General features: G+C 40.8%; 1 protein-coding gene across 1 annotated transcript in view; it reads right to left on the bottom strand.

Annotated features, from left to right (window-relative positions):
- The window catches only part of LOC137623431 (ATP-dependent RNA helicase TDRD9-like), a 252,515-nt gene that overhangs the window by 75,643 nt on the left and 153,250 nt on the right, over nt 1-23,622 (bottom strand). Inside the window, exon 12 of the mRNA XM_068354265.1 lies at nt 11,643-11,774. Coding sequence (XP_068210366.1) covers nt 11,643-11,774 — 132 coding nt within the window. The remainder of the gene's footprint in view (nt 1-11,642; nt 11,775-23,622) is intronic.

Below are 23,622 nucleotides of genomic sequence, written 5' to 3'. Positions count from 1 at the left end.
AGTTGGTACAATCACTTTCTCATACAGAACTCTCCTTACATTCATGCCCAACCCTCTTATTTTTTACTACTCCCTTAACTGCCCCCAACACTTTGCATCCTTCATTCACTCTCTGACGTACATCTGCTTCCACTCCACCATTTGAGCAACAACAGACCCCAAGTACTTGAATTGATCCACCTCCTCAAGTAACTCTCCATTACACATGACATTCAACCTCGCACCACGCTCCCTTCTCGAACATCTCGTAACCTTACTCTTACCCACATTAACTCTCTTCTTCCTTCTCTAACACACCCTTCCAAATTCTGTCACTAATCGTCCAAGATTCTCTTCCGCGTCTGCAACCAGTACAGTATCATCTGCATACAACAACTGATTTACCTCCCAATCATGGTTATTCTACAGTTTCAATCCTCGTCCAAGCACTCGAGCATTCACCTCTCTCACACTCCATCAACATACAAGTTAAACAACCACGGCGACATCACACATCCCTGTCTCAGCCCCATTCTCGCCGGAAACCAATCGCCCACTTCATTTCCTATCCTAACACATGCTTTACTACCTTTATACAAACTTTTCACTGCTTGCAACAACCTTTCACCAACTCCAAATAAGTCATCACATTCCACATTGCTTCCCTATCAACTCTATCATACGCTTTCTCCAGATCCATCAACGCAACATACACCTCCTTACCTTTTGCTAAATATTTCTCGCATATCTGATTAATTGTAAAAATCTGATTCATACAACCCCTACCTCTTCTTAAACCACCCTATACTTCTAAGATTGCATTCTCTGTTTTATCCGTAATCCTATTAATCAGTACTCTACCATACACTTTTCCCACCACAATCAACAAACTAATACCCCTTGAATTACAACACTCATGCACATCTCCCTTACCCTTATATAGTGGTACAATACACGCACAAACCCAATCTACTGGTACCATTGACAACACAAAACACACATTAAACAATCTCACCAACCATTCAAGTAGAGTCACATCCCCTTCCTTCAACATCTCAGCTCTCACACCATCCATACCAGATGCTTTTCCTATTCTTGTTTCATCTAGTGCTCTCCTCACTTCCTCTCTTGTAATCTCTCTCTCATATATATATATATATATATATATATATATATATATATATATATATATATATATATATATATACAGTGATGCCTCAGCATACGAAAGTAATCCGTTCAGGATACGGTTTCGTATGCTGATTTTTTCGTATTCTGAGTCGCGTTTTACATGTAAATAGCCTAATCCGTTCCAAGCCTTACGAAAAGACACCTTTTCTTTCATAAACACGCTAAACTGTAGTGATAAACTTGCAATGCAGCCATTTCTATCATTCAATAATTAACCCAACCGTTAAAAACAGCCTAATCCATTCCAGAAACCACCATGAGATTATTCAATAATGTAGTTGTAGCCTACTTATCCCCTCCAAGCCCTAAGAAAACAGTCCGTTTTCTTTACTACTGTATAAAAGTTACGGTACTGTATGTAAAGCATTTGGATCAGTGAATGTGTATTGTTACCTGTACACCTAAATTAAGGGTTGATACCCTGAAAAAAAGGGTACTGTACTCTCGGCGACGAGTTGGGATCTCGTAAACTTTTCGTATCCTGAAAATTTTTTCGTATACTGGGGCATAAAAATCTTTGTATCGCTTTTCGTACCCTGAATTTTTCGTAAGCAGAAACTTTCGTATCCAGAGGTATCACTTATATATATTATATATATATATATATATATATATATATATATTTATATATATATATATATATATATATATGTATATTAGGTAGTAGGTTGGCCAGGGCACCAGCCGTACGTTGAGGTACTACCGCTAGAGAGTTATGGGGTCCTTTGACTGGCCAGAAAGTACTACATTGGATCCTTCTCTCTGGTTACGGTTCTTTCCCTTTGCCTATACATACACCAAATAGTGTGGCTTATTCTTTAAAGATTCTCCTCTGTCTTCATACACATGACAACACTGAGATTACCAAACAATTCTTCTTCACCCAAGGGGTTAAATACTGCACTGTAATTGTTCAATGGCTACTCTCCTCTTGTTAAGGGTACTAGAGACTCTTCAGCTATGATAAGCAGCTCTTCCAAGAGGATATTCCAAAATTAAACCATTGTTCTCTAGTCTTGGGTAGAGCCATAGCCTTTGTAATATGGTCTTCTACTGTCTCTTGGGTTAGAGTTCTTTTGCTTGAGGGGACACTCAGGCACACTATTCTATTTAATTTCTCTTCCTCTTGCTTTGCTAAAGCTTATATAGTTTATATAGGAAATATTTATTTTAATGTTACTGTTCTTAAAATATTCTATTTTTCCTTGTTTCCTTTCATCACTGGGCTATTTTCCCTGTTGGGGCTCCTGCTTTTCCAACTATGGTTGTAGCTTAGCAAGTAATAATAGTAATTTAAGAATATTTTTAAGACATTTCCCATAAAATATATACTGAATGTGGCTTAAGAACACCAGTTAACACATTACCATACCACAATACGTACAGTACAATACTGTACATCACATACGAAATATACCATACGCACTGCATTCAATCAACGTTACCCTTACTGTAGAGAGGTACATTTTCTTTAACTCGCTCATATTTTCAACCTTAGCTAATTTATTGTACAGTAATACATTGTGGTTAATAACTTAAAAATGTACTTATTGATATGAAATCAATTGTAAATAAATAAGTATGAGATTATGAGGAAAGTATATGTTATGGTCTGTTATTTATTTACCAAAATTAAAGAAAATATATTGTTAATGTATTTGATTTACATAGTAGCATTGTGTGTGCACAATACAGTACTATTCATTGTAAATAAATATGAAGAAGATTGAAAGGAAAAATATGTTATGATCTGTTATTCATTTACCAAAATAAAAGAAAAATATATCGCTAATGTGTTTGAAATGCGTAAGAGCACTGACCATATGTACATATAGTACATATACACAATACAGTACTGTTCATTGTTTGTTTGTTTTTTCAGACTTGAAAATATACTTAATGATATGAAATAATTGTAAATAAATATCTTACTTCCTGTGTCCCGAGATGCACTTTTTTCCTGCAAGCCTACTATTATCATTTATATGTAATAAAGGTAAACTGGTCTTCTAACGTGAGCCCACACACAATAAAGGATTTGAATGGTGTCATTCTCTCAACTAGCTCTACTAAAGTATTGCAGGTTGAGAGAATAGCAGGAGTCCATTGTTCTGGCAGAAAGAGATGGAAATGCCGAGGCTCCTACATCAACCTCCGCTTGCTTGTACAATGAAAACTTGCAATTTATTCTTAGAATAGGAAATAATTTAAAAGAGAAGGACACACTTCATAATATGACAGACAAAGACAAAGTTAGGTTAACACTTAGCTATAATAGGATGCTAAAAATGTAGAGTAACTCATTAAGACTACAATTGTAAAAACTGCCAAGGAATTCGGACTTTTAGAAACAACACTAAATAAAACATCTACGTCATAACTAAACAGTGTCTTTTGATTTGTCTGACTTAAGCCCTCCGTTCCATTCAGACCCCTTAACATTTACTCTAATTAGCCAATCAAAGATATGCAGATATCTTCACACCTCCAAAACTTTTATCACCCCCGGGTTATGAGGACATTTGGAGCCATGGAAAGACAAAGAAGGCTAAACAACAGAATTAGAATAAAAACGGTTCCCATTCATAGCAATATTCAGAAGAGGCATGCCATAGAAGTAAATGAATAGAAAAAAATAACAAATTTGTAAGTAATTTGTATTTTTCCTAGTGTCCAAACCTGGAGCTATTTGTAGGGTATACTTTCGGCGCAGCTGAAAGACAAGCCATGATAATTTTAGTGAGTGATAACTACCACATCCGCTAGTTAGCGGGTGGGGGGTGGGGTAGACTGGCTACCCCGCTCACTCACACCTCTCGGCTGAGTTAACCACTTTGCTTTATGGCAGGACTTCTCGGGGGACAGGGCGGTGGGCCAATTTGTATAAATAGCTCCAGTTTTGTATACTAGGAAAAAAACAAATTACTTACAAATTTGTTATTTGTTCCGACGTAGATACAAACCCTCCGTTATGTATAGGGTGACTTACTCTTAGGAGGCAGTCCTCACCAACTGGCCTTGGTCATGACCCAGGGTTCTCTCTATTTCGATCTGTGATCGATAGTAGATGGGACCCTACCCTCGCTAAAATCAAGTGCCGATATGAGGTAATGCACTGATAGCGGCCTGCAAAAGCTTGTGTGTGAGTGGAACTAACAGTGTGGCTTGTCTTTAGCATAGGAGCTCGAGTACAAAACCTATTGTTCTTAAAGACTAACCCAATACCCTCCCTCTAAAAGGTATTGGGGACGTAACAAAGTATTCTTCTATACTCAAGAGGCACAAGGGAAATAGGTCTTACCTGCAGCGATGTGAGGTCGGCTATGCTGAGGCTTGCGGAGCTGTTTTCCCCAGAGGGGAGAAGGTGAAAGGAAGAATTGAGCCAGGCATTCTTACTCGTTCACCCTCAACCCTCTGCTACTTGTCCATCAAGGAGCCTGAGGTGTTTAGACCATTTGTTGTGCGACCACCACAGGAACAATGGAAAAGGTCGCCATGTTCTTGTGGGTTACGTCTTTGCAGGTAGTGGGCCGTGAAGGTCGATTGATGCTTCCATAGGCCCACTTAAAGTGTCTGCACTACAGAGTAGTTTCTTGAAGGGCAGGGACGTAGCAACGCCACTGAAGTTACGAGCTCTGGGTCTTAGGATGGAGAAGAGTCTAGATTGAGAGTAACCTCGATTGCCTTCCGATCCCAGAGGGGAAGGAAATACTTGAGGTCCTCCTCTTGACCTTCCCTGTGCTGGTCAACAGTGCTGACACACGGGGGCGAGCTGGTATCATTCTTTTAAGGTAACCCCACAAACTCCTCACTGGGTAAAACCCCAGTTGATGGGTTTTCGGTTACCGAACGAAGACACTTTTTTCGAAATGGGCTGCACTTAGGGTACAGCACACTCAAATTTTGAGTCTTGGTAATCCACTCAGGGATGCCGCTGAGGATTACTTCTCCCTGTCTCCTAGGGTAGGAGACATCAGAAGATGGATCATATAACACACTAAATCTCTTGGTCAAAAGCCCAAGTGAGTAGAAAGGCCGTCTTCCATGTAAGGAAGCGATCTGCTGCAGGGCATAAGGTTTATAGAGAGGGGCCTTCAGAGACTGAAGGACCCGAACCACATTCCCAGGAGGAGGTTGAGATCCGACAGGGGACAAGTTATCTCACACTTGTATAAGTAAAGGCATTGATGGGACAGAATCCCCTTCCACGACATCAGTCACAAAGGACCGAACACTTCGCCTGGAAGACCAACGCTGAAAAGTGTATGAGGAGCCTAGACATCTTTGCCGTAACTTGTTGCAAAAGGCCTCTCTGAGAGGGGTGGTGTAGAATCGTCACAGGTGTGAAGTCGAAGCACAGCTACGGCTTAGGAAAGTGTTAGCATGTGGCTGCTTGGAAGATCGTGCCGTGGAAAAAGATCCCTCGGAACTCCGTCAGGAGGTGTACAAAGTCCGGGAACCATTCTGCGGGTTGCCATAGCGAGGCTTTGGAGCTCTGTCATGGGCTGCAGAAGGTCTGGGAACCATTCTGCGGGATGCCATAGCGAAGCTATTGGAGTCATTGATAAGACCTTGCTTATCCTGACTTGGCTGAGGACTTTTTCACCTGACTGAATGGGGAAAAAAAAAACAAGGCACCTCTAGGCCACCCCACCGATCTTGGAATATATCTTGTTTGAGGGCCTGGTGTTCCGGGACTGGGGAGCGGTCGAGTGGGAGCCTGAAGATCAGGGCCGCTGTGAGCATAACCACAGTCGGGGAGCTCACACAGTTAAGACTTTGTTGAATACAAGATGATTCCAAGACACTAGGAGCCCACTATCTGGGTGGTTTTGCAAGCACATTCCTGTACCAGGAATGACGCGATCAGATGGGGGCAACTAGTTGTCCTCTGTCCATCTGAGGCTTCGTACTGCTAGACTGTTCTCTAAGAGAGGTGAATGCTGGTACCTTTCTGAATCGGGCCAACGGACGAGGCTGGAATGGTGCGGCATATGCGCCCCCCGCCCCCTCTTTTGATGCATAAAAGAGAGCATGAGATCCAGAGGGAACACGAGAAGACAGGCCTCTTTGCAGAAGCTCTTGTCTGCCACCCATCATCCGCGGATTGTCCAGGGGTGAGGGGGGGGAGTGCATAGCAATAAACACATCTGGAGATGATGTCGAGATGCGTAACTAATTGCACGCTTGCAATGAAGGGGAACAGCCTGTTCTCCCTCCAACTGCCACTAAACCAGTGTGGTTGGCCGAATAAGACCGATACCAAACGGAAAACCAGTTAATCAGTACAGCTTATGTTCTTATAGCGAATCTCCATAGAGATCGCTTTCCGGACAAGAGACTGTACGATAATCACCGAACTCGTACAACCAAACCCAAGAAGGGATTGAGACGTATCTTCAATCTATTGTTGGGTGGGTAAAGAGCATAAGTCTACTACGGAGTAGTAACACCAAACTGTGACCATGACAAACATACATGCGTAGTTCGACATTAAAGTCGTGTCTGGAACTCAGTTGGAGAACGTTGAAAACGTTTGTAACAGAGGTTTCTCCTACTTAGGACAAAAAACGTTCGAACTTCTCCGTCTCCGATCAGTAACCTAGCATTTATATTAAATGTTCCCTACTAGGGAACAGATATGCTTATGAGAAGTTTCCAGCCAAAGCCTTTGTAGGAGACTAAGACTTCCGATCAGGGGAAAGGAAAAAATGCCTATAAGGAGGCGGAACATAAATGCCGTATGTCTGGTTACAGGAAAGTAGCCAAGTAATGTACTGAATAACCTGGTTTCAGTAAGGGATATAAATATAAAACTTAATAGAACAGAGTTCTAATTGCAAGATGTATATAGCCCTTATTGGCAGAAAGATCGCTTGCACGCATATATGTACTTGTCCATTTGCGCTAGCGCATGCGTATTCTCTGCCTCCCGGAAACCGTTTGCAATGAATCCGGTTGCGGGAATAATGTATGTGCGACGAATCGCAACATTATTGCCGAAAAAATTTTGATCGTTGACTAACCGTCATATTTTCTTGAATGAGAGCGAACACGTTCTCAAACTACAGTATATATACAGTTATAGAGGCGATCATTCCCCTTTGGTTTACCCCTCCTCTTTATGTGAGGGGCTAGCCAGTGTACATTACACAGAAACGGATGTCTGTTTCCCTGTGGGCAGGGTTTGAAGCGTTCGTAAACGTAATGAAAAGTTGCCCACGCTATTGCTATTGTTCTTTTAACGTCAGCTAACAATGTTCCTTCGGGACTAATTGTTCAAAACAATAACCCTGTAAGGATAGAATAAAAGTCTCGGAAGCCCATCGTGTAAAAGGCAAGTCGTTATACCCATGGTACAATGACGGGGGAGGCTGCCTCCATCAAATGGTAGGACCGAGTTTAAGACTATACCTCGCAGTTTTGTCTTGGCTAGAACGCATGCTCCGGAACGGCCTACGGCCTTCAAGAAGTTTTAACAATACCCACTGAAGTTCTGTAAAAACTTCTCAGGAACGAGTCTCCCGAAAAGGGTGAAGTCTCGTATGTCAGGGTTTGCTTCAAGAAGGCCAGACATAATTGCCATCGACCGCTTACCCGAAGGGGTTGCCATCGAACACTTTCTCGCTAGTGAGAAAACTACCATCTAAATCAGGCAAGGCCTGTCAGGGGAAATGAACTGGAATGTGAAGAATTTTTCATTCCTCGCTCATTTCCGTCTGCTAACCAAACCACCCGAAGTGGGAAGGTGGAGGAAAGATGACGGTGGTTCGCTCGAAAAACGAAAGGATCGATGCTGGCGAAACCAGACCAGCTGATATAGTAATCAGCTGGGAGTGCAGAGTGACGCATCAAGTCACACCTTTGGAAGACCCATCCTGCAGGGGGGGGTGGGGGGGAGGAGGTCGACCACAGAGTCCCCAGAAAAAACTCTGGATCGCGGAAACAGAGATTCGGATGAGAACCCAGGGGTTCAGAATCCATTTGCGAATTCCCCTCCCTGAACCTTAAGGGACGTTGTGCCGAGAACCAGCAGGAACTCCGTCGCCGATTCCTAATGGAATTTTCAGGAATCGTGCTACGTGACCAGGACCCAAAGGAACTGTGTCACAATTACCTGTAGAGATTCGCAAACCCCTAGGCAGCAGGCATCCCTCTGTCATAAGAGCAAAACTCTTGATGATGATGGGCGCACGCGAACAATTCACGGGACGAGAGCTCGAAAACTTTGTTATGAGAGCAAAACTCTTGTGCACTCGTGAACATTTCTGTCATAAGAGTTGTTTGCGCACCCCAACTGATTGCGAGCGCCCAGGTGCTTGCGCGTATGTGCCAAGTTGGTCGTGCACGCGCGCCACATCGGCTATGCGCGCCAATCCGATTGCACGCGCCAACTTGGTCGAGAGCGCCAATTTGGTCGTGCGCGCCACATCGGCTGTGCGCGCCAGATCGGTCGTGAGCGCCAAATTGGACGCGCGCACCACATCGGCCGTGTGCGCCAATTTGGTCGTGCGCGCCAATCCGGCCGTGCGCGCCAATCCGGCCGTGCGCGCCAATTTGGTCGTGCGCGCCAATTTGATCGTGCACGCCACATTGGCCGTGCGCGCCAATTTGGTCGTGCATGCCAAACCGGTTGTGTGCGCACCAATTTGCACGCGAGAGCTCTCAGTGTAGCGAGAGTACTCACTACTACATTCACCCGAAGGTTCACGATAGCCTGTGTTGTGTGAGCGCTAACGGTCAACACAGCTAGAGTCCCCAAACTCTGTCATATAAGTATGGCTATGATCACGAGAACCCAAAGGTTCGGCGTAAACAGCATTGTGAGACCCTGAAGGGTCAGCGCAAACAAGAAACGGAAGTTTCTCTGTCACGAGGCCCCGAAGGATCAGCGTGATAAAGGGCACGAGAGACCATAGGCCTAACGTAGCCTGTGTTGCGAGACCATGAAGGGTCAGCGCAACGAGAAACCGAAGTTTCCCTGTCACTAAACACTGAAGTGTCGGAGTGACTAAAGTTACGAGAGCCAAAGGGTTCTGCGTAACTAATGTAACGAGACCCTGAAGTTTCCCTGTCACAAAACACCGAAGTGTCAGAGTGACTAAAGTTACGAGAGCCCAAGGGTTCAGAGTGACTAAAGTTACGAGAGCCCAAGGGTTCAGCGTAATTAATGTTACGAGACCCCGAAGGGTCAATGCATCGAGAAACCGAAGTTTCCCTGTCACAAAACACCGAAGTGTCAGAGTGACTAAAGTTGCGAGAGCCCAAGGGTTCTGCATTACTAATGTTACGAGACCCCGAAGGATCAGCGTAATGAGGAACCAAGGTTCCTCTGTCATGAGACCCCTAAAGGTCAGAGTGATTGATGGCACAAGTTCTCGAAGGCTCAACGTTACCATAATTACGAGAGCCCGAAGGTTCAGCGTAACTGAAACCCGAAGGTTACGAGCGGAAACCCGAAGGTTTCGAGCGGAGTCCCGAAGGACTCCCGTCATGAGAACCCGCAGGATCAACATGACGAGAGCCCGAAGGCTCAACGATCACGTCAGCCCAAAGGGTGATCATAACAATACCCCGAAGGATCAAGGAGAACCAGCAGGTTTAAAGATAACACCTCCGCATAAGAGGTTTGTTCTCCCGAAGAAGAATGTCGCTCAAGATAAGGCTCTCGCTCCGCCCCTGAAGGAGAACCATAAGCGTAACGGGGGACTGCCAATGCCCAGAGGCAGTCTTCTCTCGAGGAGGAGAGACAGGTTCCCCCGAAGGGATAACCTGCTTCGGAGAAAGCTCTGCCACCACCCCTGGTGGATCAGCAAGCTCCTACAAGTCATTTCTCGCGAACGAGAGGAAAGTTCTCCCAAAGGACATCGCCTAAGACAAGCTTTCTCTCAGCTCTATGGGAATAAAGCGTAGGCGTAAAATATCTCTCTCGCGAACAAGGGAGAAGTCCTCCCGAAGGAGGACATTGCCTAAAACAAGCTTTCTCCCAGCTCTATGGGAAAAAAGCGTAGGTTTAATAATATCTCTCTCGTGAACGAGAGTGAAGTCCTCCCGAAAAAGGACATCGCCTAAAACAAGCTTTCTCCCAGCTCTATGGGAAAAAAGCGTAGGCGTAAGAAACACTCTCTCGCGAACGAGAGAGAAGTCCACCCGAAGAAGGACATTGCCTAAGGCAAGCTTTCTCCCAGCTCTATGGGAAAAAAGCGTAGGCGTAAAAATCTCTCTCGCGAATGAGAGAGAAGTCCTCCCGCAAGAGGACATAGCTTAAGTAAAGCTTTCTCGCAGCTCTATGGGAAAAAAGCGTAGGCGTAAAAAAAAATTACTCTCTCCCTCTCTCGCGCGATTGAGAGAGAGACAGAAGTTCCCCTCGAAGGAGGAACATCAAGTTGAAGGTTGACAGCGAATGCTACCTCGTAACAAAGACAGCTCAAGAGCTACCACAGGGAGCGGAGGATAATGAACAGGGCGGCTGTAGCACTCAGCCTTGTGTTCTACGTCGCTGCTACCTGTGAAAATAAGGAAGTTGTGATCAATTACAACTTATGTTCCGATGCACAAAATACACTATTTGGCGAATAAGTCACCTTCCTAGTAAGATAATTCCTCAAGCGGGAGCTGAACTGTTATACACTTTAATTCAGTAATGAAACAAACACACGGCAGTGTTGAGAACCTGCCGACCAACAGTCGCACGGAGGGCGGCAATGACAACTCCCTTACGGCGGAGGCAGTCGGATACGTTATCAACAGCAAAGTTACAAGTATCTAACAATGTATATTTCCATTTATACATATATACACTCATATATATATATATGTAAGATAAATGAAACACACACTAAAACAAAAAATAAAACAGAAAAAACAATCAAAGCACGTCTTTGCGGGAGAGAAGCGCAGCATGTCCGTCCTCTACCGAGCCATAAAGTAAAGTGGTTACTCAGCCGAGAGGTGTGAGTGAGCGGGGTAGCCAGTCTACACCTAACTAGCGGATGGGGTAGTTATCCCTCACTAAAATTATCATGGCTCGTCTTTCAGCTGCGCCGAAAGTATACCCTATAAATAGCGGAGGGTTTGTATCTACGTCGGAACAAACTCAAACTATAGAAATATTACACACAGATATCCCAAGAGAAAAAATCCTTACACTGAAAACATGAGATAAAAAACTAGAGATGATTTTTTTGCCAATGACCACATAAATCTCAACAGTTTGCTTAGCTTTTTTCCCACGCCAATTCTTGGCCACTGCCTTTCCCAAATATCTCTTATCAGCAGATGAGCAAGGTTTTTACAGCTAATTTCAAGGAAGTGGGGGAGGGTAAAAAGACATGGGAAAGAGGATTTTTTCTTTACTTTATTTAAAGGTCATCATGATGGCACTTCTACTCATTAGCTTGTTCTATTCAGAGGTAAGATTCATAGAAATAACAACAATCATGAATATATACTGTATATCTAAACCAGCTTACCTTTGAAAGATAAAATTCTTCAGCTCTGACAGCATACCCCATTTGAATAAGCGTCTCATTTATTGAGTTTTTAGCACTTCCATCAGGGGGAAGAAGATGCACTCGTACTACACCATGAACAACACTGTAAATCTAGAATATTAAATCATTTATAATTAATAATTAAGTTCAATATTAGTGGTTTGGCATGTGACACCAAGAACATTATGTATTTTGAAAAATCCCCTTTTGCATTTAAAACAAAAATATAATTACGTTTGCCTTACAAACATAAAACCTAAATTAGTTCTCGAATACTCAAAATGATGCCTATTCCTTGAAGCATATGACAAATTCATTGGACATATTGCTAGCCACCTAGATATTGATGTCTCATATGATTTAACATCACTTTTTATAAAATAATAGTTTCTAAGACATGAATACATGAGATAAATGTGCCTACAGTTTGTCAAATCATTACCACTCTCTACAAACAAATGAATTCAAAGGTAACAACTAATAAGACAGGCACACACACACTAACTGCATACATGGATCAATATTTTTAGAAATAAAAGCAATGCATCATATGATGAATACACTTGGTCCTTAGAATTGGAGTTTTATATAGCTCTAAGATTCAAAGTAACTAGTCTCCAGAAATCCATTACTTGATGCTAAATCAGTTACTAAAACATTTTTAAATATTCTGTCCCTGGATATAGGTTTTAAAATATACACCTGCAATTGATTATTTCACACATGCAATTGCATGAAAGCCAGATATTTTACAACTAATCCTAAAATATTCACACAATATAGCTTCCAAATATAGAAAATACTAATTCTCTTCAGGGGTTAGGTCGCTTGATTTTTTTTTTAATTTGTCAAAATAAAGGACAAAAAAAGAAGAAAGGAAAATGAATGGCTCCACCAAGCATTAAAACTAATAACTATGACCACCAGAAGGCTTGAATGCCATTGCAGTTTAAACCAAGGACCCTCACATGAGCTACAAACATAATTAAGATTGAGAGTCTAGGTATAAAGGTTAGAGAATGAATTTGCGCAAGAAAATCCTTTGCTATGATTTCTAAAGCAATAGAATCAAAACAGCCCAATAAGTCTCGCTTCAATTCCTTCACTGTTATTTCAGCTGTAATTTTTCAATCTGCAGATAATAGGCATGCTGATACTAAGCAGAAGAGAACTTATTCTTATAAGGTTCAAGCACAAACACTGTAGCCAAATCTGGGTCCTTATGATGGAAGTTTCTCCTGTAAGATGAGTAATGTGAATCTGAGCTTTAGGGGTTGCTTTAGAAACTGCACTTTTAACATACAAATAAAGTATTATAAATGTACTGTAATAACTCGGTTTACGAGTAACTTGGAATGTGTTAATTTCATTATCATCTTCTTTGTCTGCATCTTTTCCCACTTTTATGACCATGAAATTTCTTTTTGGTATAAGTGCATTGCATCGGTCTGTGAGCAAAAATTTTCCCGTATTCGCATTTTTTGTGGAAAGATACTTAACTTTTCTTGTATAAAAATAAAATTATTTATCTTGGTAAATTAGTATTTTCTTGATTGATAATATACAGTATCCATTTTCAGTAAAAAGTACATTAAGAAAAGTTTTGATATCTGTTGAGTTCATATATGTCTGGTGACGTCGTATAGCCGGTGGAAAGCGACCAGGCAACACAGTGATTTCCTTCCAATAGGCTAGCAATTAGTATTAGTATTCCCATTATTGGAATATCAAGTAACGATAAAAAGTATTTTTTGGGTCTGTATCAGTTACGAGTACTAAGTAGTGTAAATTTGACTCTACGCTAGTATTATGTAATCTCTGATAACTGATAGGACAAATATTTACTTAAAAATAAGTTAGTATTTTCTTTAATTTCTTGCAAAAAAAAGAAAAGGAATTTACATATTTTGTGAGTCATTCTTTGTAGAGTTTACGTCATGAGCCTTGTGACGTCATATTTCTGGCGTAAGCGCACTGGCAACCCAAATTATTTACTTTTGGCATGTCACAAAGTAATCTTATTACAGAATTCCCATCATCAAAACCAGGGCTGGGGAGTCGGAGTCGAGGAGTCGGAGTCGGAGTTGAGGGTAATTTATGGACTAGAGGAGTCGGAGTCAGAGCCGGTAAAATTCCACCGACTCCGACTCCGACTCTCTGCTGGAGAAATATTCTCTTTTGGTATCCTAAGTCACATTTTTTCAAAGTCGCTCAAAAAAAAGTTTCATATTACCCGCCGTTTTCTTTAACACCCTCTCGAATAAAGGCAGTCACTGGGAAACACACATAGCTCCTGCCATCTCTCGTCCATAAGCCAAACCAAACCAATAATATTATACATGCGATCAGCTGTTCTCTCCACGCACGAGTCTCTGGACATTAAAGTTTATTTCATGATTAACTCTTCATTTAATCACCATTAGCCATCTAAAAGGTAGGAGTTGTTACTGATTCATTGTTTTATGCATCACATATATGAATAATCTTGGAATTAAGTCATTATTTATAGGTAAACATTATGAAATGGCGTGTGTTTTGATACAGTTTCGTGTAGCCTAGGAAAAGCTGAATCCAAGAAATTACGTGAAATGTTTTCAATAAAACAATTACTTACTAGGCTAGTAGGTTGTATCATTATGTATCCAAGTCCCATGATAATAAATATTAGTCATGCCCTGTTATTCAGATGAGCAAATGAAAACTATTTTATAGGAAATATATATAGAAGAAATGAAGGCATAGCCTTATTTTTTTTAAATAGGAGTCGGAGTCGGAGTCAGAGTTGGTTCTAAAAAATTATAGGAGTCAGAGTCGGATGTTCAGAGTCCCGACTCCCCAGCCCTGATCAAAACACAGCGTAACAAAATTAAGTGTTTTAGTGGTCTGTATCAGTACATACATACATATACCAAGGCACTTCCCCCAATTTTGGGGGTGGCCGACATCAAACAAATAAAACAAAAAAGGGGTCCTTTCCTCTCTACGTTCCTCCCAGCTGGACAAGGGACTCAACCGAGTTCGGCTGGTACTGCTAGGGTGCCACAGACCACCCTCCCCCGTTATCCACCACAGATGAAGCTTCATAATGCTGAATCCCCTACTGCTGCTACCTCCGCGGTCATCCAAGGCACCGGAGGAAGCAGCAGGGCCTACCGGAACTGCGTCACAATCGCTCACCATTCATTCCTATTTCTAGCACGCTCTCTTGCCTCTCTCACATCTATCCTCCTATCACCCAGAGCTTTCTTCACTCCATCCATCCACCCAAACCTTGACCTTCCTCTTGTACTTCTCCCATCAACTCTTGCATTCATCACCTTCTTTAGCAGACAGCCATTTTCCATTCTCTCAACATGGCCAAACCACCTCAACACATTCATATCCACTCTAGCTGCTAACTCATTTCTTAAAATAGTTCTCACCCTCACTAGTTCGTTCCTAACACTATCTACTCGAGATACACCAGCCATACTCCTTAGACACTTCATCTCAAACACATTCAATTTCTGTCTCCCCATCACTTTCATTCCCCACAACTCCAATCCATACATCACAGTTGGTACAATCACTTTCTCATACAGAACTCTCTTTACATTCATGCCCAACCCTCTATTTTTTACTACTCCCTTAACTGCCCCCAACACTTAGCATCCTTCATTCACTCACTGACATACATCTGCTTCCACTCAACCATTTTCTGCAACAACAGACCCCAAGTACTTAAACTGATCCACCTCCTCAAGTAACTCTCCATTCAACATGACATTCAACCTCGCAACACCTTCCATTCTCGTACATCTCATAACCTTACTCTTACCAACATTAACTCTCAACTTCCTTCTCTCACACACCCTTCCAAATTCTCTCACTAATTGGCCAAGCTTCTCTTCCTCATCTGCAACCAGTACAGTATCATCTGCAAACAACAACTGATTTACCTCCCATTCATGGTCATTCTCGTCTACCAGTTTCAATCCTCGTCCAAGCACTCGAGCATTCACCTCTCTCACCACTCCATCAACATACAAGTTAAACAACCATGGCAACATCACACATCCCTGTCTCAGCCCCACTCTCACCGGAAACCAGTCGCTCACTTCATTTCCTATCCTAACACATGCTTTACTACCTTTGTACAAACTTTTCACTGCTTGCAACAACCTTCCACCAACTCCATATAAACTCATCATATTCCACATTGCTTCCCTATCAACTCTAGCATACGCTTTCTCCAGATCCATAAATGCAACATACACCTCCTTACCTTTTGCTAAATATTTCTCGCATATCTGCCTAACTGTAAAAATCTGATTCATACAACCCCTACCTCTTCTAAAACCACCTCGTACTTCTAACATTGCATTCTCTGTTTTATCCTTAATCCCATTAATCAGTACTCTACCATACACTTTTCCAACTACACTCAACAAACTAATACCTCTTGAATTACAACACTCATGCACATCTCCCTTACCCTTATATAGTGGTACAATACACACACAAACCCAATCTACTGGTACCATTGACAACACAAAAATACATATTAAACAATCTCACTAACCATTCAAGTACAGTCACACCCCCTTCCTTCAACATCTCAGCTCTCACACCATCCATACAAGATGCTTTTCCTACTCTCATTTCATCTAGTGGTCTCCTCACTTCCTCTCTTGTAATCTCTCTCTTATTTTCATCTCCCATCACCGGCACCTCAACACCTGCAACAGCAATCATATCTACCTCCCTATTATCCTCAACATTCAGTAAACTTTCAAAATATTCCGCCCACCTTTTCCTTGCCTCCTCTCCTTTTAACAACCTTCCATTTCCATCTTTCACTGTCTCTTCAATTCTTGAACCAGCCTTTCTTACTCTCTTCACTTCTTTCCAAAACTCCTTCTTATTCTCTTCATAAGAATGACCCAATCCCTGACCCCAGAGAATAGTTCAACTTACCGTAAGTTTAAGAAAAAAAAGTCTGATGACATCATATTTCTGGCTGAAGGCAAGTGGCAAATAGTTATTTTATTTCGATGCATTACTAATATTCCCATAATCGAAACATCGAGCAAGGATACAAAGAATTTCGAATAATGTCTAAAGAAATATGAAGATTTAACAGATTTAAAAAAAAAATGTGTGCGTGTGTGTGTTCATATGATAATTAATGCTGATGTAATATTCAGAAAGAGAGAACGTCTTCATATGATAACTAATGCTGATGTAATATTCATTGTTTAGATATTTTGAATAAAAAAATTATATAAACAACGCTATGTGCGCATAATCACAGTATGGTAGCTTGACCTTGGGATCAGCTATTGCCTAATGAAAGTAAAACCAAGTACAGTAGTACCCCGGGGTACGGCGTCCCCAGCTTACGTTTTTTTTACGTTACGGTGTGGAATACGATGTTTTTTCGTCACCTCGTTACAACATTTTTCCCCACCTTACGGCATCCTATTCCAAAACTCAAACTTGGCGGTTTTTACGTGTACGACTGTGCGAGTCACTAGCCTACCACCACGCTCATACGTCACTGCATATGTCACTAAGAAGCTGGTCTGCTACTGGTCGGCGTCATGGCGTCTCTAAGATGCCGATACGCTATTGGCCGAAATCCCTCCCACAATGCCTGAGAGAGATGCTGCCTCTCTCTCTCTGTTATACGCGTGCTCAGTTCAGAATCTCGTGTGCGTTTTGTAAAGGCTTGATCTCGTGTGAGTGCTTGCGATATCGTATTTTTTGTGCATTTTAGTACTTAATTATAACTTTAATTTGTTAGCCATGGGTCCCAAGATTGCTAGTGATGTTAAAGGGAGAAGTAAGAAGATGATTACTATGGAAACGAACCTGGAGATAATAAAGAAATATGAAGAAGGCATGAGCATCGTTACCCTCGCTAGTATGTATGGCCATGTAACCAGTCTACGATTGGTACAATTATCAAGAACAAGCAAGCCATTAAAGCAAGTAAGTCTTCTAAAGGCATGACTGTCCTTGCCAGTGGAAGGACCTCAATCAACGACAAGATGGAGAGACTCCTTCTTCTATGGATTAAAGAGAAGGAAATCTCTGGTGATACACTCACGCAATCGGTAATTTCGCACAAGGCGAGCGCCATCTTTGCCGATCTCGTGGAAGCCCAGAGAGACGGCGGAGACGAAGGAACATCGCAGAAAGCCCCCCAAAGAGTTCAAGGCTTCTCATGAGTGGTTTGATCACTTTAGGAAGAGGACAGGTATTCACTCAGTCGTCAGGCATGGAGAGGCGGCCAGTTCTGACAAGAAAGCAGCAGAAGAATTCCTCAAGAAGTTTGAGAAAGTAATTTTCAGAGAAGGCTACAATCCTCAGCAAGTGTTTAACTGTGATGAAACTGGCCCTTTCTGGAAGAAAATGCCCCGCCGTACATATATCACAGCTGAAGAAAAGAAACTTCCAGGCCATAAACAGATGAAGGACAGATTTACGCTCGCATTTTGTGCAAATGCCAGTGGGGACTTGAAAATTAAGCCCCTACTGGTATACCACTCAGAGAATCCTCGTGCCTTCAAGGCACAAAATATCACGAAGGAGAGGCTCTCGGTATTTTGAAGTCTAATGCCAAGGCCTGGGTCACGAGGACCATATTTATTGAGTGGATAAACGTCTGCTTCGGTCCTGCTGTCAAGAACTTTTTAGAAGAGAACAATCTTCCTCTCAAATGTCTCCTGGTACTGGACAATGCCCCTGCTCACCCTCCTGGCTTCGAGGACATCATTCCTCTTGATTTCTCCTTCATCAAGGTTCTCTATCTGCCACCAAACACCACCCCTATCCTCCAGCCTATGGACCAGCAAGTGATTGCCAACTTTAAGAAGCTTTACACGAAGCATCTGTTCAAAAGATGCTTCGAAGTGACCGAAGCACTCAACTCACCCTCCGTGAATTTTGGAAGGGGCATTTTGACATCGTTCAATGCCTGAAGATGATCGACAAAGCTTGGAATGAAGTTTCACGGCGCACCTTGAACTCCTCATGGAAGAAACTGTGGCCAGCTGTTGTGGCGGGGGGGGGGGGGGGGGGGGGGGACTGAAGAAACGACATCGGCAGAAATAAGGGAAGCTATTGGTTGGTATGAAAACCTTACGAGTTTCATTGAAAAAAAAAGCACCCAGTAAAACTTAACACAGGTCGTCTTATGGAGTGTTAATGACAAGTGTATGAGTCATTTTAGAAATATGTTGAGGAATCGTCAGAAACAGGCTTCTTTGGATAGATATTTCTCCAAAAGAGAAGTGTCAGAAAGCAAAGATGATAATAGTGATTCTATTAAAAAAGCTAAAAATAAAAGAGTAATTTTTTAAGTTCTAAAAAAAAAAAATCACAAAAAAAATTTCAAGACAAAAATAATAAAAAAAGCATTTTTAATTTTAAGTGTTTACTGTAATAGTAAGAATAAATTTATTATTAAGTGTACATAACATAATTAGCATCGATACGTTTTTATATCTACCGTCTCCTCCGCCCTCTGCCTCCACCCACACCCACTACCAGCTCAAGTCACGTCACTCCAAAGGTAAATAAAATTTAATTTTTCCTTTGCAGTACTGTACAGTATATAATTTTTATTTATCCTATAATGTTATTTAATTATATATTGTACAGTACATGTATATTATATATAAGTATACTGTAGTACAGTGCTTACTATACTATTTTGTTACATACTAATTTTCAATGTTTTTACCAGGGGTTTTGCACACATTAGCTATTCTATTGCCCGCCATATGACATTTTCACCATACGATACCAACTCCGGTACGGATTAATGTCGTATGGCGGGGGCCTACTATACTTGTCGAATATTGAAATGCTCCCGAAATTGAAAAATAGCATAAAAACATGCTTTAATAAACCACAATTAAACAATAACATCTAGTAAAATATGAAGACTTAATAATGAACTAATTTAAGGAGGAATCTCCAAAATCAAACCCTTGTTCTCTAGTCTTGGGTAGTGCCATAGCCTCTGTACCATGGTCTTCCACTGTCATGGGTTAGAGTTCTCATGCTTGAGGGGACACTTGGGCACACTATTCTATCTTATTTATCTTTCTCTTATTTTGTTAGTTTTTATAGTTTACATATGAAATATTTATTTAAGTGTTGTTATGATTCTTAAAACATCTTCTAATTGTTAATTACTTCTCTTATTTCCTTTCCTTACTGGGATATTTTCTCTGTTGGAGCCCCTGGGCTTATAGCATCCTGCTTTTCCAGCTAGAGTTTTAGCTTAGCAAGCAAGCAATGATGATAATAATGAAGCTTTAAAAATGACCTAGCCGTACGCATGCACACACAGGCACAGAAAGAGAGAACATTTTTGTATGATTAATAATAATGGCTAGAAACAAGTTATATGAAAACTATATCCTGTAACATATTGGTGCTGATGTAATATTCATCAAGAATATATTTAAAGTAAATTACGAAATTATATAAACAATCCACCACTTGCATGTGCGTATTATCTTGATACAGTAGGGGGACTTCAGATCAACAGCACAGCTGATCACAACCAAAGGTAAACGAAAAAGTTGGTAATTGTTGATTGCTAAAATGTTTCCGAAATTGAAAAATAGAATACAATAATGCCTTATTACAGCATATGACATCCTATGGAACAAGAAAATAAAACAATGATATACGGTCAGAAAATATTGATAAACTATGACGGATGATTGCCGAATCATGACGTAGCTTAATAAAACTACGGAAACTTCACTTTTTTTAGTTCAATACACATCAAGATTGACTTACGTGTCTCTCAGTCCCTACCTCCGTCGTAATTGTGATTGCTATTGTTAACTGTCAAGTCAATGGGAAGTGCAGCATCTAGACAATGGGCACCCCCAAGATGATTGAGAGAGTGGGAAAGATGATGTTTACTTTATAGGTGAAAAAAGAAAATGTCAAGAGACACAATAAAGGTATTAGTGTAGTAGACCTGACATGAAGAAATCAAAACAATTGATACAAAAAAGGGGTACTGCCTGTGATGAAATAATGGCAACTTGTTATAAATAATGTTGAGAATTGCTTCTTATATGGATCAATGAGAAGCAATTAGTAGGAGATACGATAGCCAAGAACATAATTTGTGAATAAGCTAAGTTTTCGTATGCTGATCTTGTTAAAAAGGAACCAGGTACACCAGCAAAGAAAAAGAAACGCCTTAAGCAAGCTGAGCAATCCATAGTGTGTGACATGGTGAGTGTGCAAGCTCCGATGTGAAGGCAGCAGAGACATGTTCATGGATTTCGAGTCTTAAATGTCATAACAAGTGTTAAACTGCAACGAGCCTGATCTCTTTTTGGAAGAACATCACCAGGAGGACTTTCATTACTAAAAAAAAAAAAAAAAGAAGAAGGCAATTTCCTGTCACAGGCCTTTCAAGACTTTCTAACCCTGTTGTTTTGTGCTAATGCCAGCAGGAATTGCAAAATCAAAACTTCTTAGTGAATCCACGAGCGTTTAAGAAGTGCAAGATTCAGAAGAAGCATCTGAACATTATGTGGAGGTCAAAGAAGGTTTGAGCGACACATATTGTTTGTGGAATGGATAAATGAGGTTTTTGGTCTAGGTCAAAAAGTACCTTTTTGGACAAGAACCTCCCACTCCAAGCCTCGTTGCAAATGAAGAATTCTCCTGGCCATCCTCCAGCCATTGAAAATGACCTGGTGGAGAAATTCAAGTTCATAAAAATTAAGTTCCTGCCACCTAACACCACACATATTCTCCAATCCAAGGATAAGTAAGTAATTTCTAATTTGAAAAAAAAGAAAAAACAATACAACGCTGTTTTGAGGTCATGGAAGGGACCAACCTCACCTTAAGAGTGTTTTGGAAAACATTTCCACTTTGTCAACAGCCTTAAAATAATTAATAAAGACTGAAAAAGGGTCACCAAGAGAACCCTCAACTCTGAAAAAAGGAAACTGTGGCCTGAATGAGATTCAAATGTGATCTTGACAGATTAGAACCCAAACAGGACAAGGCAATCAATGATGAACTTGCGTTCTTTGATAAGACAATGGGGTTGCAAGTGGACAAGGACAACACCTGCAATCTTCTGGATGTGCATAGTGAGCAGAAAACAAATGAAGAGCTGTTGGAATTTCATAAAGAGCATCAACATGAGTAACAGGAAATTTCATCTAAGTAAGAGGAGAGAGAGTGATTTAACTTACTTCAAGTGAAATAATGCTGGAAATGGGCGAAACCCAGAAAAATTTTGTAGAAACATTACTCATTAAAGGTTTTGGCAGGGTGATCAACAAATCTATTTACAGAGAAAATTCAATAACCCATTTTCATACCAGTTTAAAAACGAAAAGTAATCTCCAGATAGATTTCTGATAAAATCTGACCGGAAGTGTAAAAAGACGACAAAGTATAAAATAACATAAATTAAGTCATTCAGCAAGTGATAGTGAATGCTGTTCAAGAGAGAATTCCTAATAATTTACTAGAAGTTCTGATGGGGGGAGATCCTCCCTCCAAGTAGTAAAAATCTCCTCCTCCTCTTTCGTTTCCTGTACTCCAGCAACAGTTCTCCCCAAGGGTAAAGTGAGAATTAATTTATCAATATACCTATTTCCTTCAGTTTATTAATTTGTAATTATCTATGTTAGTACTTATAATTTGTTCTTTATTTGACATTAAAAACCTTTAAAAATCAGTGTGTGTTTAATAGATGTGTGGGATGCATCAAGTGATTTTCCTTTATTTCTTATGGGAAAGATTTTTATTGGTTTACAAGCTTGTTCCTGGAACAGATTAAACTCGTAAAACGAAGTACATGTACCACAGTACATTCCTGCTAAAGTCTACCACTTTAATTTAGCTTCTTTGAACCTTTATACTTATCCTGAAAAGAGGGGGCATTTTCTTCTCTGTTGACTTGCACACAACAGCAAAATGTTCATTCTTTCCACACTGGGAACACTTTGTTTTTTGCCTTACAACATTGATGTCCGAATGTCGATCCTTTTCACGTCTAAAGCATCTTCTTTAATGTATAAATTGTTGAGTGCTTCATGTAATCTAGGATCATTCCCAGTATTGTAGCAATTTTCATTAGCAGTTTCCGAAGCTCAACAAATATTTACAGCCTTCTGCAGATTTACCTCCTTCTTTAACAAATGATTTTAGTGTTTATTCATCATTAGTACTAACAAAAATACAGTCTCTCAATCTATTGTCCATACACAATGAACAAAAATCACTGAATGCCATAATTTTCCAGATCCTACCTAGGAAATCGTCAAAACTCTCCCCTGTTTCTTGGTTCCTAAGACATAATTGTCTTCTGTCTACGCAGATATTCCGTTGGCAATGCAAGGGGCTATTCATGGCATCAAGTATAATTCTATAATCTGCATCAGCTGAAAGAGAGGGGCAATATCGCAATGTTCGTGTCAAGTTTTCTTCTAAAAGCCAAGTGAGAACCAACCTTTGCTCAGCATAAGTTAATGATTTGATTCCAGTCAACAGTAGAGAACCTTCAAATTTTTGCCACCAAGCATTCAACTCGTTCAGAGGCTAATGATAAGAAGCGAGTTGCATGCGTGGCACTATGATGGATTTTACTCATGGACTTCGCATAACTTTGCCTTATTTAAACACCTTTACTTTCTTCATGAAGTTGGTAGACATTTCCATTTTGCACACTAACTATCCTAATACTGCAGCTATACATTATTCCCTTTTCTAAGCCATATCAACTTGCCTAGCCAATAACCCTGTTAATTGTTCCAGTTGCTTTATCAGCATGTAAATAAAATCTTTAATTTGTAATTATCTTTGATTACGATAATTTCTGCAGCAGAACAACCCATACTTACAGCACAATGTTTAATATTTCAAAGAATGGCTTCAAAACTAGATACTGTACATTCTTCCCATAAGATGCTAC

The sequence above is a fragment of the Palaemon carinicauda genome, chromosome 30 (assembly GCF_036898095.1).
Source record: "Palaemon carinicauda isolate YSFRI2023 chromosome 30, ASM3689809v2, whole genome shotgun sequence".
Taxonomy (NCBI): Eukaryota; Metazoa; Arthropoda; class Malacostraca; order Decapoda; family Palaemonidae; genus Palaemon; species Palaemon carinicauda.
This window is presented reverse-complemented; position numbering and strand designations above follow the sequence as displayed.